Source organism: Leptodactylus fuscus, chromosome 1 (assembly GCF_031893055.1).
Source record: "Leptodactylus fuscus isolate aLepFus1 chromosome 1, aLepFus1.hap2, whole genome shotgun sequence".
NCBI lineage: Eukaryota > Metazoa > Chordata > Amphibia > Anura > Leptodactylidae > Leptodactylus > Leptodactylus fuscus.
Window position 1 is genome coordinate 53,780,890 of NC_134265.1, and position 19,196 is coordinate 53,800,085.

At 41.2% G+C, this 19,196-nt stretch overlaps 1 protein-coding gene across 4 annotated transcripts in view; it reads left to right on the forward strand.

Annotated features, from left to right (window-relative positions):
- The window catches only part of CERT1 (ceramide transporter 1), a 63,748-nt gene extending 54,979 nt beyond the window's left edge, over positions 1-8,769 (forward strand). For all 4 annotated transcript variants that reach the window (XM_075270650.1, XM_075270664.1, XM_075270657.1 and 1 more), the window contains 7 exons: positions 317-412; positions 514-646; positions 733-803; positions 1,528-1,656; positions 1,927-2,053; positions 2,276-2,413; positions 5,838-8,769. In XM_075270650.1, coding sequence (XP_075126751.1) covers positions 317-412; positions 514-646; positions 733-803; positions 1,528-1,656; positions 1,927-2,053; positions 2,276-2,403 — 684 coding nt within the window. In that variant the 3' untranslated portion in view covers positions 2,404-2,413; positions 5,838-8,769. The remainder of the gene's footprint in view (positions 1-316; positions 413-513; positions 647-732; positions 804-1,527; positions 1,657-1,926; positions 2,054-2,275; positions 2,414-5,837) is intronic.
- The last annotated feature ends 10,427 nt before the right edge of the window (positions 8,770-19,196 follow it).

The window sequence follows — 19,196 nt, forward strand, 5'->3', positions numbered from 1 at the left end:
TGCTTGAGCCAGTGATTTATCTGTCATCCACATCCCCAAGCAAGTGAGAGGGGTGATCTATAGTCTGAGTGTTTGCCTAAAAATACTAGATTCACTTACTGAGACATTTTATGCTGTTGTCTGCTGGACAGTACAACTAATGTGTTTTCTTCACTAGTCTTGATGCAAAGTGCTGTTTTCACAGTGCATGGTTTATTTTATTTTTATTTTGTTACTCACAGGTTGGCAAACTATAAGTGCTTGTTTTGTGTGAAGTACAGGCGTGTTCTAAAATCTCAGCACAATACTATCTGAAGGTCCTATTGTTTTCTTGTAGGTTGATGAGATGGTACAGAACCACATGACTTACTCGCTACAAGATGTGGGTGGCGATGCCAACTGGCAACTGGTAGTAGAAGAAGGAGAGATGAAGGTAGGCTAAAAATTCACCAGTGCATCACTTCCATATATAAAGGCAGGAAATGCACATACTACCTGCACTTGCATGGTGTCTAACACATCTGGTGTTTGTAGGTTTATAGAAGAGAAGTGGAAGAAAATGGCATTGTTCTCGACCCCCTAAAGGCCACTCATTCTGTGAAAGGAGTCACTGGACATGAAGTTTGTCATCACTTCTGGAATGTTGACGTACGCAATGACTGGGAAAGTAAGGACCTTTTGTAGTCCAAATTATACTGGTATTGTGTTGTTTTTTTTCCTTTTATTCACTACATTTTACTTCTTCTTCAACAGCAACTATTGAAAACTTCCATGTTGTTGAAAAACTGTCTCCAAATTCAATCATTGTGTACCAGGCGCACAAGGTATGTCATTCTAACCCATTTCTGTTTAAAGGCGTTATGTCATCAGAAATTTATCCTCAATCCCCTATGGATAGAGAATAAATATTGTTCATCGGTGGAGGTTTGTGAGTGTGTCCGATCTCCTGGTACACACAGATGCACTTACTCACATCAGTGGAAGTACGGAAGATGGCACATATCCATTATAGTGAATTAGAGGAGGGGTACAACCATCAGGACTTCAGACGCTTTTCTTATGGCTGAATTCCACAACAAGGGTTTTTTATTCGAACCAAATATCTAATTTGGGCTTCCTGTCACTAATACCAGTTTTCCCATCTCAGCCATGTATCCCCTTTCCTTTGACTGTGGGATAAGTTGCAGATTGGTGGAGGTCTTACCACAGGAACCCACACTGATCGTGAGAACAGGAGTGTTTTCCTCCTTACTGAGTGGATTGCTGGTTGGCAAGCTGTTGCCCCCTGCTTTATTGTTAGTGGGGACTTCGGAGACTGCTGCGGGTTGGACTGCAGCAATCTCTGACAGTCCCATTGAAATGAACAGAGTGGGGGCAAATCTTTCCTGCTAGAAGTCCAGATCGCTAAGAGATCGAATTCAACTGCATAGTAACTAGATCTAATAAAGACTAAATGTTTGCTGCTGCCTTTATGACCAGGCTACATTTACTTATATGCATCACTTGCTTTCTGCGTTTTAAAATGGCTCATGTTGTGGTTGTTTGCAGAGAGTGTGGCCTGCCTCTCAGCGTGACGTCTTGTACTTATCTGCAATCCGTATGATACCAGCTGCTAGTGAGAATGAAACAGACACTTGGATTGTGTGCAATTTCTCAGTGGACCATGATAATGCACCCGTGAGTATATTACTTTTCTAGGCAGTTTCTACCAAACCTGCTATAGGGCTTTAGACACAGTTCACACTAGTTTTGAAGCTATGACGCTTTTTTTTTTTTTTTTTTTTTCTTTTAAATGGATCCTAGTGAGTACTGCTTAGTCCCCCCTGCAGCCACCCCTCCTAATGCTGCTCATAAAAGGACAACTAATGTAACGTGACCTGCATTTAATGTAGGTATTACTTCATGCACCTCATTTTAACTTCTGTATACTGTTTGGTTTCTTTAAAGCTTAACCGGTGTGTTCGTGCCAAAATCAACATCGCCATGATCTGTCAGACACTGGTTAGTCCACCAGAGGGCAACAAAGAAATAAGCAGAGATAACATTCAATGCAGAATTACATATGTTGCAAATGGTAAGCTACTGTTTTCAGTGTATGTTCTAATCCTATATTACACAGGACATCCCACTCTGGCATTAAAGTCCTTGTCAGTGTCACAAGTTCTTTCCAGAGCGTATTTGGTTCTTCTTATTTGGCTTTCTATTCTATGTATTGTATTTTTCTCTCGTCTACATAGTAACTGTAATGTACATGGGCAATTTGTTTTGAACTGCTTTGCTTTTTTTTTTCTTATAGTGAATCCAGGAGGATGGGCTCCCGCCTCTGTACTCCGAGCAGTGGCCAAACGGGAATACCCCAAATTTCTTAAAAGGTTTACGACATACGTGCAGGAGAAGACATCAGGCAAACCTATACTTTTCTAACAATTGCCAGGTAAGATGAACTTTACACTTTCTGGTTTGTTTCACATCACAAAGGAGGTGATTTATCAAGGATGCTGAAAAAAGAAGCATCATGCTAAATATTTCCACAAATTCCAAAGCTGATTCAGCTAGAAAACCGAATTGCCCAGTATCCCCATTATCCCTACTTTCTGTTGTGGTTTCTACAGGGCTGGAAGATCAACCCCAAATTCCTTCATTTGAGAAGCCCCTTAGGGCCAGATTCTTCCCCTACCCCAGCCTTGATAATGTGTCATGTATTGTTGTGTATAGTATATACATTAGCAGCCTATCGCTCCCTGTAGGAAGAGGATAGGGACACTGCTCCCTGATAAATACAGCAATGTCTCACTACCGGCCTGCTGTACTGTTGTAGCTGCTTTCAGACAAATTAGTTTGTTTTACCTCTTTGGGCTAATGCTATATAAATACACAGTCCAGTCACATTAATGTGACCACCTGTCAAAATCCAGAATAACCACCTTTGGCAGAGCGGACCGCTGCGAGACGTGCAGGAAGAGAGGGGATGTTATGATGATGTCACTGGGATGTTGAGCCATGCCGACTCCAGTGCTGTGGCCAGCTGCGCTAGATTACGCGGTTGAGCATCCATGGCGTGAACAACCTGATCGAGGTGGTCCCACAGATTCTCGATTGGGTTCAAGTCCGGGGAATTTGCTGGCCAAGGGAGTACGGTAAACTCATCCTGGTGCTCCTCGAACCACACACGTACACTGCGAGCTTTATGACACGTCGCATTGTCCTGCTGGTAGATGCCATCATCCTGAGGAAAAACATTTCACATGTAGGGGTGAACAGGGTCCGCAAGGATAGAGGCATACTTGTGGTGATCCATCGTGCCTTCCACAATGATGAGTGCACCCAAATTGCTGATGACACCTGCCATAAAAATGAATTTCCGGCACTCAAAATTGACGCTTCCAGAAGTGTATATTTTTATTTAAAATTTAACAGACGTTTCGGTCTGGTATAGACCTACTTCATTTAGTCTTGGAAAGTACAAAAGAAAACACTCAAATCAGAACAACGTAGATAAATCCACATTAAAGAATAGGAAATAAATACACAAGTAAAGAGTATATGGACTATGCAAAGTGTATAACCCAGAGGGTTTATTGCATATTATGGCTGTGAGAAGCCTTTTCCTGGCAACATATACCTGAAACTGAGTGACGGTACATTATTATTATTATTGATGACACGTGCCTTCTGCAATTGGTTATTTAACGTTGACGTCAAAAGTATGCGGTGGTCACATTAATATGACTGGACTGTGTATAAATGCATTTATCTGTGATCACCTGTTCTCTATGGTTCTTTCCACTTCTGTTCTCCTTACATTGCAGTGTATTGTTCCCTGATATAGTGTATTGCAGTGTATTGTTCCCTTATATAGTGTATTGTTCCCTTATATAGTGTATTGCAGTGTATTGTTCCCTTATATAGTGTATTGCAGTGTATTGTTCCCTTATATAGTGTATTGTTCCCTTATATAGTGTATTGCAGTGTATTGTTCCTTTATATAGTGTATTGTTCCCTGATAGTGTATTGCAGTGTATTGTTCCCTTATATAGTGTATTGTTCCCTTATATATTGTTCCCTTATATAGTGTATTGTTCCCTTATATAGTGTATTGTTCCCTGATATAGTGTATTGTTCCCTTATATAGTGTATTGCAGTGTATTGTTCCCTTATATAGTGTATTGTTCCCTGATATAGTGTATTGCAGTGTATTGTTCCCTTATATAGTGTATTGTTCCCTTATATATTGTTCCCTTATATAGTGTATTGTTCCCTTATATATTGTTCCCTTATATAGTGTATTGTTCCCTGATATAGTGTATTGTTCCCTTATATAGTGTATTGTTCCCTGATATAGTGTATTGTTCCCTTATATAGTGTATTGCAGTGTATTGTTCCCTTATATAGTGTATTGTTCCCTGATAGTGTATTGCAGTGTATTGTTCCCTTATATAGTGTATTGTTCCCTTATATAGTGTATTGTTCCCTGATATAGTGTATTGTTCCCTTATATAGTGTATTGTTCCCTTATATATTGTTCCCTTATATAGTGTATTGTTCCCTGATATAGTGTATTGTTCCCTTATATAGTGTATTGCAGTGTATTGTTCCCTTATATAGTGTATTGTTCCCTGATAGTGTATTGCAGTGTATTGTTCCCTTATATAGTGTATTGTTCCCTGATATAGTGTATTGTTCCCTGATATAGTGTATTGTTCCCTTATATAGTGTATTGTTCCCTTATATATTGTTCCCTTATATAGTGTATTGTTCCCTGATATAGTGTATTGTTCCCTTATATAGTGTATTGCAGTGTATTGTTCCCTTATATAGTGTATTGTTCCCTGATAGTGTATTGCAGTGTATTGTTCCCTTATATAGTGTATTGTTCCCTTATATATTGTTCCCTTATATAGTGTATTGTTCTCTGATATAGTGTATTGTTCCCTTATATAGTGTATTGCAGTGTATTGTTCCCTTATATAGTGTATTGTTCCCTGATATAGTGTATTGCAGTGTATTGTTCCCTTATATAGTGTATTGTTCCCTGATATAGTGTATTGCAGTGTATTGTTCCCTTATATAGTGTATTGTTCCCTGATATAGTGTATTGTTCCCTTATATAGTGTATTGTTCCCTTATATATTGTTCCCTTATATATTGTTCCCTTATATATTGTTCCCTTATATATTGTTCCCTTATATAGTGTATTGTTCCCTGATATAGTGTATTGTTCCCTTATATAGTGTATTGTTCCCTGATAGTGTATTGTTCCCTTATATAGTGTATTGCAGTGTATTGTTCCCTTATATAGTGTATTGTTCCCTTATATAGTGTATTGTTCCCTTATATAGTGTATTGTTCCCTTATATAGTGTATTGTTCCCTGATATAGTGTATTGTTCCCTTATATAGTGTATTGTTCCCTTATATAGTGTATTGTTCCGTTATATAGTGTATTGTTCCCTGATATAGTGTATTGTTCCCTTATATAGTGTATTGTTCCCTGATAGTGTATTGTTCCCTTATATAGTGTATTGCAGTGTATTGTTCCCTTATATAGTGTATTGTTCCCTTATATAGTGTATTGTTCCCTGATATAGTGTATTGTTCCCTTATATAGTGTATTGTTCCCTGATATAGTGTATTGTTCCCTTATATAGTGTATTGTTCCCTGATAGTGTATTGTTCCCTTATATAGTGTATTGTTCCCTGATGTAGTGTATTGTAGTGTATTGCAGTGTATTGTTCCCTGATATAGTGTATTGTTCCATGATATAGTGTATTGTTCCCTTATATAGTGTATTGTTCCCTTATATAGTGTATTGCAGTGTATTGTTCCCTTTCTACTAATGGTACTGTCTTGTCCTGTAGTGAAATGAAGAGACGGTATGAACATTCCACGATAGATCAAGCCTTGAATTTACACCTTCAAGATGGACATCATCCTGAGGAAGCTGAACATCAAACACTATTGGACTTCTGCTACTTTCTGGATTCTTGTAAAAATTATAATCTCATACAAAAGAACATGGTTATGTTTTCTTTCTGTTCCTTTCGATTTGCTTGCTTGCTTTGAGGGTCACCAGACATGAGTACTATAAGGATGGAGGCTTAAATTTTCTACAAGCAGGAACTGCTGACCGACCATAGGCCTGTAAAACATAAAAAATAATAATGAAGCCATAAGTCTTGTGTCTCTGGGCATGGTGAAGGTTATGCACAGAAACACATGGCGTTTTTGAGGTTGTGGAGGCCACTTATTGGGTGGTTGGTTACGGGAGAGGGGGGTGGTTTGTTTTTTTGCTTTCCAAACTTTTTTTCTCTCTCATCTTTTCCTGCTAGCTTACAGCTAGCTGTCGCGATGGTAATAACTGAGGGCTGTTTTAAGCTATGGCTTTGCCTTTCCTTGTATAACTCCAATGAAGATTTAGTCTGATGGAGTTTTACAAACAAAAAAAATTCTAAGAAAGCTTTATTTTTTCCAGAAATCTATATATTTCTATTTGTATTTTTAGTTGTGTTAATAACGGAGCAAAAAGAGAGTGTGTTCTGTAACTTAATCCAGAAATTTCATGATCACTCCTTGATAAGATAGGAATCTACTTAACCTGATTTGGGTCCTCTCCAGGCGTCTTATCGTCTTGTTTGGGGTGTGCAGGCCGTCAATTTTTGTGTTTCTTTTTGTTTTGATGCTGTGTTTTGCTGTAGATTGGATCTCTGACGTGACTTGAACTGTCTTACTTCATACCTCTAGCAATAGTACAGCTCTGAATGTATCTCATCTGAACTAAACACCATGGAGGCTGCTGTTTTGGTGGAGGGATGTTAGTGCCTCACAATTCAGTCATTGGTTCCCAGTGAATGGCTTGGCTCAGACCACAATGTGCTTGCCTCCATCAGTGTTTATGCAATAGGTACATTTCTAAGGCTGCAGCCTATAGGCCAGGGGTCGCTAATCCCAACAATCAAGCCATCGCTGGCAAGCCTTTTAATGCCCGAAATTTTTTTTTTTCTTTCATAAAACATTGTTCTATGTAAAATGTTCCTTAATATTTCATATCGTGTAGCTTATTTTATCTTGGGTTTTTATGAACATTTTCTGTCTGTAGATTCATAGGCCTGTTGAGCTGTACATAACTGCGCTGCCCTGCCGAGTGCAATATCCACAACCCGCTTTCTGTTAGGTTTGTCGCACAGTTAAATGGGAGAGACGTGAATTTTGCACAAGGTCTTTTGTCACTAGGTTTGTCTGGAAATCGCTTTTCGGTGACAATCTTTAGTGGGATTTGTGTAGGGGCTTGGTTACACAGTAAGGCCTTATGCACATGGCCTGGTCTCTCCTAATGGGGGTGTCAGATACTCTGTTCCGATGATTATAGAGCAGGTCCTATCCTGCCCTGTGGGAGCGGAACGGAACTTCCCACCCCATTGAAGTCAATGGGGAACGCAATGAGGGCTTTCCGCTATGAAATCGGTCCCATCAGCATGTGCATCTAGCCTAAAGCTCTATTCAGACAATGTGACGCCTGTCCATCATACGGCTAATTTATTAAAATTGTACTATTCAGAGGCCGTGTTTTGCACATTTCTCGTCTGAATACAGACTTATAATAAGGCGCTGTTCCCATTTTTTGGAAAGCACTTGGGGAAATCTATAAAAACCATCTTGTTGCCTGTAGCCAATAACAGCATAGCTTCCATTACATCATGAAAGCAGCGCTGTGATCGCCGCAGCCATTTCCTACATCTGTGTAATTCTGCCCCTATTCAAAAAAGGTTATCCAAAAAAGTTGTGTTCACGTGTCACAAAGTGAGCTGCTTCCTGAGCCTTGCTGCAGACAGTCTTCTAAATCACCTTGCCGCCATGATAGTTGGTGCGCAGTATCACAGTCAAATGTTTCCGTTTCAAAAAGATTCGATAAAGTTATTCCAATCGGACATCACAATCGATACGATATCGGCCACAATCCTAAGGGCAATGTGTTGCCATCCGTCATATGTTATTGTTAGTGTGGTTAGGAATCCCAGCCTTCTTCTCTGTTCCATTGATTCATATCAGTCTTGTGCATCTGTTCTAATAGATTGACAGTATATATATTGGTGTGACTTACCGAATGATTAACATTTTTATAAGCTAGGTTACAATGAGTATATGGAAACAGATGTATATAATTGGAGTATTGTGTAAAAACTTTATAAACTACCCGCAGGCTTTTTGTGCTGTGGGCTCAGTCCCCGGACGTTCCATGTGGGATGGTTTGTTACTTGCTTTTAATTGTATACAACGCACATAACTATATATATAAATAAATAAATATATATCTATATTGCCTTACCACTAAAAAGCTCTGTTCAAGGAATGATCCAGAAGAAGTGCCTACGTGGTAACGAGCAGATGACCAGAAACCAGAAATTTAGACAAAAATTAGAAAAATATTTTAAACGCGTCTCGTGTTTTTTGTACTACAATATATATTTTTTTTCTTTTGAAAGGCCATTTATCCTGGTATGGACAAAAAAAAAAAAACCATTCTAAATCCTAGATGATGAATGTTGAACATGCTGGTTATATTTGGTTAATTTCATGGACATTGGCACTTTCAGTGATGGAGAAGCCTGCAGTGCATTCAGCCATAATACATTGCAAACCTGTCCAGCGTTTAAAGTGCTGAATTTGAAAGCTTTATTTTACAAAGGCTTATGGGACGTTTACAAAATAATATATAAATCTTAATATCATTAGTTGCATTTGCACTAAATGTGATGTACTTTTGCTATTCTGTAAATAAATGTATTACACTAAGTTACAAGCGTCTTGTTTCATTCACTCTGTATTATTATATCTGTGCGGGGCTGGTTTTGGAAAAAAGTTAGGCCGGGTTCAGACGGGGTTTTTTTGGACCAGATTCTGAGGCAGACACCGCATCAAAATCCGTCCCAAAAAATCCTGTCTGAACCCGGCCTTAGAAAATGAAATTATTTCACATTATATTATACAATTATCAATGTTTGATTACTTTCTTAGGTTTTCAGTCACTGGTGTTTTCCTGAATTAGAGGAGCTTTATTGCTGTCTGATCATGGCTGTCAGCACTTGTAAGGGAGTCAGGATCGGGCCGTGGAAAATCAGTCGTTGTGGTTCGGCCTAATGACTCCGTAGCCCTGCGTGTATGTTACATTTCAGAAGGAAGTTTTATAGCCTACAGATGCATCTTTACTTTGACTTGAATTTAGTTAAAGGGGGTTTTCCTGCCCCAAATAAAATTTTCATACAGATGACCTGGTCAGTATACCAGTTAAAGAGATGGGGGAATGATGTCATGGACATGACAAAGAGCTCTATGCTAGAAACACCTACTAGTAATGATAAATGGTTTATTAAAGAGGACTGTTCATGCACTCTGACATTAACGCTATTATACACTGTATTATATTCTGTGCACTTGTTAGCTTTGCTGGTATTTGCTCCAGTTCCAGAGATATCCGTGCCATTCGTTTCAGCACCTGCCCTGTCAGAGGGGTCAGCCTTACAGCTCAACGTCATGGCAGACTTTTCCATAGTTTTGTACTGTCCAGAGGGGTGTTCTTCACTACCCAGTCATTATGCTGAGCTGTAAGGTCACCCCATCTGACAGTCCTGGGATATCTGTGCTGTAACGAATGGCACCGATATCTCTACAACCAAGGCACATACTCACAAAGCTGAAAGTGCACTGCATTCAGCACGCGGCCAGATGTCACTCCGACTGCATTCTGCTGCTAACACGGTGCCACACGAGTGTACAGCGAGTACATTCCATTATGCATTCACCTTTATGGGGACTTTAGATCTGTTCCAATAACACAGATGATTATAGAGCAGGTCCTATCCTAATCTATCATAGGAACAGAATGGATCAGATGGACAACACTCAATGTCATTATTTAGCCTACTTTTATAGTGCCATCATATTCCGCAGCGCTTTTACAAACATTGTCCGTCACTGTCCTATATAGGGCTCACAATCTACATTCCCTATCAGTAAGTCTTTGCAGTGTGAGAGGAAACCAGAGTACCCGGAGGAAACCCACGTAAACACAGGGAGAACATACTAACTTAAGATGTTATGGTGTCCTTGGCTGGATTTGAACCCAGGACTCTTAATTCTGCAAAGTTGCAGTGCTAACCACTGAGCTACCGCACTGTCCTTCATCTGAGCGCATTCTGTCCTCATGTGCTGCAAACTTTGTCGTGTGTATGGTGGTCTTAAAGTTTTACTCAGATAAGCAAATCTCAAGAGCCTGGTGTCAGAGCCTCTGATGCTTACAGGTGTATACTGATTTATTTGATCCATTTCATATTGGCAAAATGCTGTTGGCCTAGTAATATGACATGTGTTCTCCATGCCTCATTAAAGGGATTGTACGCCTAGGGCTGTGCCGGTCATTAAATGAAGTGCCAGAAGCACAATTGTGATTTTCATCAGATTCGTGAAGTCATTGTTGGCCCTGCCACAGAGTGTGATGTATTACAGGAGAGAGCCTGCAAGTTACAAGCTATGATCAACAACTTGTGCATTGTAGTTAATGGCTGGTGGGATGAGGAAGCCTGTAGGAAATACTTCGGGCTCCTTCTCATTGTGCCAGCTCACTGTTTTCAGTTTTAGACAAAAATATTGTGATTTAAATCAAGGATTAACCATAAGCATAAATAAAATTGAGAGTACTACAACGGTTCAGGAGTTGTATCTGATGCTGCAGCTTGATATTTGTATTCCACAGTCCACCACCAGAGGGTGCCAGAGCACTGTACAGTGAGGCCTTTAGTAGAATGTTGTGTACAATCGGGATATGGGATATCATCATCCAGCCCTGCACTCTGGAATTCTAGTGTCAAAAAAAAATAAATCACAAAATAGACCATTTAAAACTTCACTTTTATTCCATTAGTTAAAATTCATGGATCACAATGGAAAAACCACTTACACATTTAAAGGTATGCTGGCCTCTTAGACACAGCATATGGGACCCTGTATGCAGGGCCGGTTTTAGACAAAGTGGGGCCCTGGGCAAGTTTATAAGTGGGGCCCTAAATTCCAAGGAGTGGAATACTATACAGTACTTTTCCCGTGTGGTGTGTGCACAAATCATGTGGAGAGAAAACACATGGAACCCTTTATAGTCTATGGGGTTCGTGTGGTTTCCTTAGGTATCCAATTTTTAATGCGTATAGGTTTCCTTTCGGGGGGGGGGGGGGGGGGTCACCAAGTGGCTCCCGGAACGGAATACCAAACACAGATTTGAACCGGGCCTTAGGAATCAAAGGTTGAAGATGCGCGGTTTCCGCTAAAATGAGTCCACTGACGGTCTACGGAACCTGCACATTTCATGCAGTAAAGCCAAGGTCAGTCCGTCCTCCTTCACTGCACGTGCTTTACACTTTGGGCACACATGGGCCTAAGCTTCACTGCACACAGAGATCGTGTGCCAGAGTCCATCAAAGGACTCATCTCAGAGGACACCGGGCATCTGTAAGTTTTGTTACCTTTTACAACTAAACTGTCTGATAATGATAAAAGCGCAGTGTCATAAGGAAAAATAGTTTGTGGCCCATAGCAACCAACCCCAGCACAGCTTCCATTTTTCAAAGCCACTATAAAATGGAAGCTGTGCTGTAATTGGTTGATATGGGCAACTAAAACCAATTTTCTTTATGACCGTTTTCATAAATTAGTCAGTGAGTCTGTGCAAACTGGCTGATGACTGGTCAAAAGCAAATGATCATGCCAAGTACTGATATTTTTGGTCAATTGTTGGCCAAAAATTCCCAATTTGATTTTTAGGCAAAATCTGCCATTGCTCATTATGACTCATGAACGAAGATTAATAATATTTTAATGGTTGATTGACTGCTGAAATTAGCCATTTCATCTGATTTATCTAAGACTGCCTTCACACGGAGTAACGCTGGGCTTGTAAAAATCCTCATTCACAAGCCGTACACGCGTGCGCTGCGGAAGGCTCCCGGACACTTCCCATTCACTTCAATGGGAGCGCGCGTAAAGCTGGCATTACGAGCGCTCCCATTGAAGTGAATGGGAAGTGTTTGGGAGCCTTCTGCAGTGCTCGCGTGTACGGCTGTGAATGAGGATTTTTACAAGTCCAGCGTTACTCCGTGTGAAGGCAGCCTAATGTGAATAGCCAGCTTTAGGCTGAGGCCCCATGTTGCAGAAATACAGCGGTTTTTTGTTAGGGAGCGTTCACACTACCGTCGGTGTCCGACATGTAGTGTCTGCTCAAAATCTGTCACGGACACTAGGAGTGGACACTAGCTGTGTCCGTGACACCTGTCATTCATCTCAATGGGCATCGGGTGCGTTCTTTTGCACTCCGTGCCCGTCCTTCCCTGTCCGCAAGTGAAGATGTCCGACTTCTCAAGCGGACAGAAGAACCCTGCATGCCGCACATTTTGTCCCTCTTTCGGTTCTTTAAAAGTTGGGAGGTATGGTATAAGGGATAACTTACTTTAGGAGGAAACCCCCCCCCCCCCCCTTTATCTGTTACTGACAACACCTAGCTGCAGCAGACTGACCTGTATTCGCTGGCTGTACACCTTATAGCTGCCATTTCAAGTTGTTCACTTGTTACATTGTACAAGAAGAGAGCAGACAGCCAGTGTCTCCTGTCTCAGTATAAGTATGTCATCTGCAGGTCAGGACTGCTCCTGCGCCCCCTGCTGGGCTGGAGGCGGGGCTACCAATAACACAGCCAGGAAGCCCCTCCCCCGAGTCTCTGCACGGCAGCTGCGCTGCTGACCTCAAACTAAAAGTAAATAAAGGTTCATCAGTACTCCACAGCTGCCGGCCTAGGTCTGTCACCGTCCGTTCTGGTCGTCAATCTGACAGTCCGGACCATCGTTTAATGCCTGGCTCAGCTAATGGTGACGACGTGCTGAAGCCAGGGAGGCCCTCAAGCTGTTGGGGCCCTGGTCAATTGCCTAGTTTGCCCCCCCCCCCCCCCCACCAACACTGGCCCTGCCTGCATGGTTGCCCTGCCAAGCTGATGTACACCAGATTTACCAAACACAACTTTGCAACTTTTTAAAACCTCACTGGTAGGGGCAGGTGTAGAATGTGGAGTAGCAATTTAGGGCAGAAACCTTCCACACTACAGGTTCTGTGGATTCCGCCCCAAATCAACGACAAATTCTGCTCTTATTGTTTTGTTTTGTAATGTTTGTTTTTTTTTTCATTGGCAGGGAATTGGAGGTCGGAAAGTGAAGAGAAGTCCGAGGTAGTGGTCTGCCTCAAATTCCTCTTCCTTTTCTGTTGTCTAAACAGAGCCTAAAGGTAGACTTACAGGTGCACCAAATATACCAAACAGTATGTAACACATGATAAATTTGGTACAATCACACATCCATAGATACACACAGAAATTTTACATCATATATTCCTCAGTATATGGAGTACTTGGCAGCTAACCCTCTGTGCATATGCCCATACTTGTTATGGCTGACTGGTGTGAGTCCTAGTACATAACACAATGGCTTATGTGTCATTCTATGACTCTAGGAGGGTGGAATTGGAGACGGATTATTCTGCACCCGCACCCCTTCCTCACTTGCGTATGGTTAAAATGTAATTAAATTTCAAAAAAAATTATTAAAGTAAGGATTGTAGGGGTCTAGTGTAAAATTCTTCACAGTAAGAAATTAGGTTAGGATCAGACATTCTCTTCTATAACATAGAAAACCTCTGCTTGTCATGTGGAGTCTTGTGACTCTAAGAGTTAACCATGTGGCGCTAATATTAGCAGGACCTCATTTGATGCATATGGCGGTTTACCCCATTCACTATTACTGTGCAAGTTTTATTTTATCCATCAATTTCAAGCAGACACGGCAATGAAGGTCAATGTGAACATAGGCTTTGGCGTGTAGAGAATGCCATACTATGCTGGTCTGAAACGTCTTCCATTCTGAATCTGACAATCCAAAGCAGGATGCCTATTGATATCAGTAACCATAGATGCCTCTATAATAAAATGCAGTTCTAACCAATGGCTGTTCTGGGATATATTACGGGTCAGTCTGGGTGTATTACGGAGCACTGTAGCCCCACCCTACAAACATTGGTGATAGTGTCAAGTTCATCGACCCCAGATTTGTTAACTTCTGATAAATCAGTATAAATATTAAACATCCTGGACCCTGGGCAAGAACAGTTCACTGTTGTAGCGAAATATAAAACCGTAGAGAGATTTATACTGCTGATACGAATCGCTAAAAGACATAGATTCCTAAGACTATTGTGACCCATGCCCCATTCCTGAGAAATATCTTCTTTCTTCCATATGTAAATGAGCTTTCAGACAGCACTGGGGTATGATCTATATATCTTTATAAGGAATTCCATGTGAATTATAAAGTAATGAGCCCAGTAAAATGCAAGAAAAACCACATGCAATTATATGTCAGAAGTATAAGCGCATACCCATGTGGTTGTATGTACAGAAAATGACCTTTGGCCCACTGGCACACTCTAAAACTTGAAGGCAGCAGACCTGATTTATAGTCAAGATATTAACCATATCACTTTTATATAGAAGTTTCCCATACAAATACGACTAATTTCTTCTGCACTGTTGTTTTATACCGATGAGTGGGATTGTTCTTTGTTTTTGTACGTGAAATGATTTTCCTCAGGATGATGGCATCTACCAGCAGGACAATGCGACGTGTCATAAAGCTCGCAGTGTACGTGCGTGGTTCGAGGAGCACCAGGATGAGTTTACCATACTCCCTTGGCCAGCAAATTCCCCGGACTTGAACCGAATGGAGAATCTGTGGGACCACCTCGATCAGGTTTGTTCGCGCCATGGAATCTCAACCGCATAACCTAGCGCAGCTGGCCACAGCACTGGAGTCGGCATGGCTCAACATCCCAGTGACCATCATCACAACATCCCCTCTCTTCCTGCACGTCTCGCAGCGGTCCGCTCTGCCAAAGATGGTTATTCTGGATTTTGACAGGTGGTCACATTAATGGGACTGGACTGTGTAGTAGATACATTCTTGAAAATAGAGGGCACTATTATAGTGGTTACATTCTTGTACATAGATTGCTAAATAAATTGTTTGTACATAGGGGGCAGCAGTATTATAGTGGTTATATTCTTATACATTGGGGACAGTAATCCCTTTAAGAGCAGGTTCACATGGAGAAATAATGTGCCAATCTTCTGCTTGAAATTCCTTGGGTCCGGGCCCGGAGGGATACATGGCCCCCGGCCAACTGGAGAAAGTCGGGAAAAGCCTGGTTCACTAACTGCTATACATATTGTTAATGGGAGCATGATGCTGGGCTCCTGCCAAATAACAAATACTTATACTCACCTCTTGTGGCTTCTGACGATTCCCAGAATCCTCTTTGGGGCTCTTCTGGCCTTTGAGGCACACGCCTTAGATGTCATTGCTAATGCCTGTGGGAGCACCCGCTTAATGATGTCATGGAGCCCCACGTGATTAATGAGACCCAATCACAGGCCCCAGCAGTGACGACTGAGGCGCGTGGCCTCACTTGCAGACAGAAGAGGACCGAAGATGATTCTGAAGAGAGCTGGACAGAGTGAGGATGCCTAGGAGAGGTGAAATAAAGTGAGTATGTGTTTGTTATTTTCATCAAACTCGGAAGTGGAAGACTAAATCTCACGGATATTCAGCAAATTTCGTGGGGCTCACCTGAGCAGGCTCTAGGGGGTTCTTGGGAGTATTTTATATTGATATTGATAAACATATTACACTTTGTGGGGCCTCTTTTGGAAGCATATTATACTCTCTAGCGCCACTGTGGAGTAAATTATACTGTTTGGGACCATTGTGGAGCATTCTATACTGTGTGTGGGCCACTGTGGATCATATTATATTGTGTGGGGGCCATTGTGGAGCACTTTATACTATGTAGAGGGCCACTGTGAAGCATATAATACCGTGTGTGAGGCACTGTGCAGCATATTATATTGTGTGGGGGGCCACTGTGAAGCATATAATACCGTGTGTATTATATTTTATATATATTTTACTGTGTGGGGACTCTTCACTATTCACATCACACATCATCTGTTTTATAGCACACATCATCTGTTTTATACTGTTATTACAGGCTGGAATATCTTCGCATGGTGATTATAAAGCAGCTAATGTGCAATGTAAATAATGAAAGAGTCACAGCACTTGCAAAAGCAATACAGTATCTTCAAAGAGTTGATCAGCAGGGGCTCTGGGTGTTGGACCTCCACAGATCTCATAGATCCCTTAGTCTGTTAGGACCCTGCAGATCACCGGTTTCCCACAGCACGCAGTTCCCAGTATTGTTTACATGCTGGGGGGCTGCGCTGCTCACTCACTGTATTCTTGATAACTGCAGTTGTAAGTACTAAAGCTATGTCCTTTTCAAGTATCTGAGATACCACTGCGGCACCCATAACCATCACTATTAAAAATATGCTATAGGGAGAGGGTTGGGGGCCCAAGACAAAATTTGCATAAAGGCCCACAAGACTTAAGTTACTGGAGAGCAGACTGTTGCCAGACAGCTTTGTTGGTAACTAGAGATAGGCGAACCTCACAAGATTCCTTATGCCGATTATTTGTGTGTTCTTCTGGAATCTTCATTTCGGCCTGCATTTGTTTGCTCCCAAACCAAACTGCTATTGTTAAACTTTGGGTTCAGTTCAGAGCGCAGAGTATAATAAACGGAGGCTCAGGGACAATGAGTAAACACAAAAAAACAGTTGTCCCTCTCCTTGGCTCTGTTGTGGCATCTGGCTGTCCCTCTGTATTCTTTTCAGCCCTCTTCTGGCCTCCTGAATGACGGCCACGTCCCCCAGATGCTGTGACAGAGCCCAGGAGAAGTAAGACTGTTATTTTTACTCACCTTCTCTGGGCCCTCACTTATTATACTCTGGGGTCTGAACAGATATCGAAGTATAATAGTTGTTTGTGGGTAGTGAACCCCGAAAAGTACATTACAAACCTGTTCACTCATCCATAATGATGACTAATCCACCTTCAGACGTTGGGCTTGTCCAAGTCCAGTTGCCTGATTCTTGCCTTCCCCAACATCTGATGTTGTTTGGTGCCCATACACATTAAGTGGACAACTAGTCACTCTGAAATCAGCAGATTTGGCTGATTCACTGAATTATCCCAGCAAAGCAACTTATCCTCTATCCACAGAAAAAGTGATGGTTTATAGATCGAGTCTAAGTACTGGGATAACAATGAGGTGGGTCGTTCTGACCACCTCTCCTTTGGGGAGCAAAACACCTCCGTCCTCTTTATCAGCGGGGTGTCAGTACTTTATCCCACCAAAGCAACTTGTTGCAGATCGGTGAGGCTCAACCACTTTAATGTTATGTGTATGAGTAGCTTTAGGGGCTTATGTCATCTACAACTACTTTCACAAAATATCTTCTCCCTAAACTGATATTTTTGGTCATAGCGTTCCACATCCTTCTCTCTTTTGTTAATTTTGGATATTAAAAGTGGAGGGAAAAAAACATATTTTATAGAAGTGGCGTGTATGCCCAAGGTTAATAAGGTTCATGTAGAGGCAATGTAACAAAATGTACGTACAGAAGGAGATCATTACACTAATAACTTCTTCAGTCTGTCCTGGGAATTCTTATTTCATGGAAGGATACACTGTTTTCTAGATTTTGGAGATTATGTATATTATTTTGTTCTGCTGGCTGTTAAGTGTATTGCTGATGGCAAGAGAACACCATCTTCTTAAGCTGCTTACTTCTAATCCTTTGCTACATCTTTCTTTTCTTACATAACATGCTGCCTCTTATCTTTGTACTATGTAGACTTATGTGGACTTTGTGTTCAGTAATGTGTTTCTTAGAAGCTGGAAGAAGATAATACATTACTGGAATTCAATTAACATCTAAATCCCTATAAATGGTTTAATAACTTCTTGTGAAGATGCCAGCATTGTCTTTTCTACCTTTGGAACTGAAAAACAAAATTTCAAAATTTGCATTTTAAGTAACACAAATTTCAAGGACAGAGAGCCTCAAATTTATGTGTATAGAGAAGAATCTATAAGGCCCCGTGCACCTGGCTGTATTATGGCACCCATAGAAGTTTATCGGCCCTACTTTATCTTTGTTGTTTTTTTACTAGACCTCACCATTACTGAGCAACTGGTGCTGATAGTTTAAGAGCCCAATATGCTAATTAGGTTCGCTACTGTCTGGTGGGCAGTCCTAGACTGTATGCTGGAAGCTGAGGACAGCCCACTTGACAGTACATAGTTTCAGTACCCCCAATGGGGTAATTAGGCTAATACCATCAATTGCTCCGGAAATATAGGGGCTAGAGAAAAATATCTGCACCAGAATCAGTGGGGTGACACATACTTGAAGAACCGAATGAGGTGGTAAAAGGTCCTTTTTAAAGGAAGTCTACCACCAACAAAAATGTCTTGTAAACCACTTATATGCTGTTGTATGGTCAGTTAGTGACATAGCAAACATACATTTTTGTGTCAAAGTGCAGTCTTGCTCCCAAGATTGTCATGCTTTGGTGCATATGTAGAGTAAAAAAATGCAGGCGACAGAAAAAAAAACACGATTGGAAACCTGGATCAGCTTCCTTCACCTCAGAAGACAGTTGTCACTTCTTGGCTATAGCATGAAGGCCACGTGTTCTAGTAGGGTAGATATATAAGAGTTTGTGAGACAATCCCTTTAACCCTAAAGTTACCTGCATCTGATATGGTTTTAGCTTTGGTGCCAAGTTCTAGTAATGCTGGATGATATCTCATATCCCTGGTGCGACAAGTGCACGTCAGTAATTGCCACTGTCAGGAGCTCAAGAGCCACATGAGGCCTGCAAGACTCCTTCAGGGAATACTGCTCTAATGTGTCTTTATCTTTAACTCATTCCATATTAAACATTCAACACAGCTGAAATAGTTGACAATTATGACTATTGTCTGTGTGACCATCGTGGCTCTCATATTCGTGGCAGCCATGTCAGATATATCAGTATTGTAGAGAAGGTGGAGTCTCAGATCTGTACATCGCGTGGGTCCTGTGCTTGCAGTCAGGGTTCGTGCCTTTGAGGTTGTAATCTGCACTTAATCTGTTTTTAATTAAAATAAATCCAATAGTACAAATATATCTGGATTTAGCTGCCAATGCAAATTCTTGTTCCATAATTATTGTCATTAAATATATG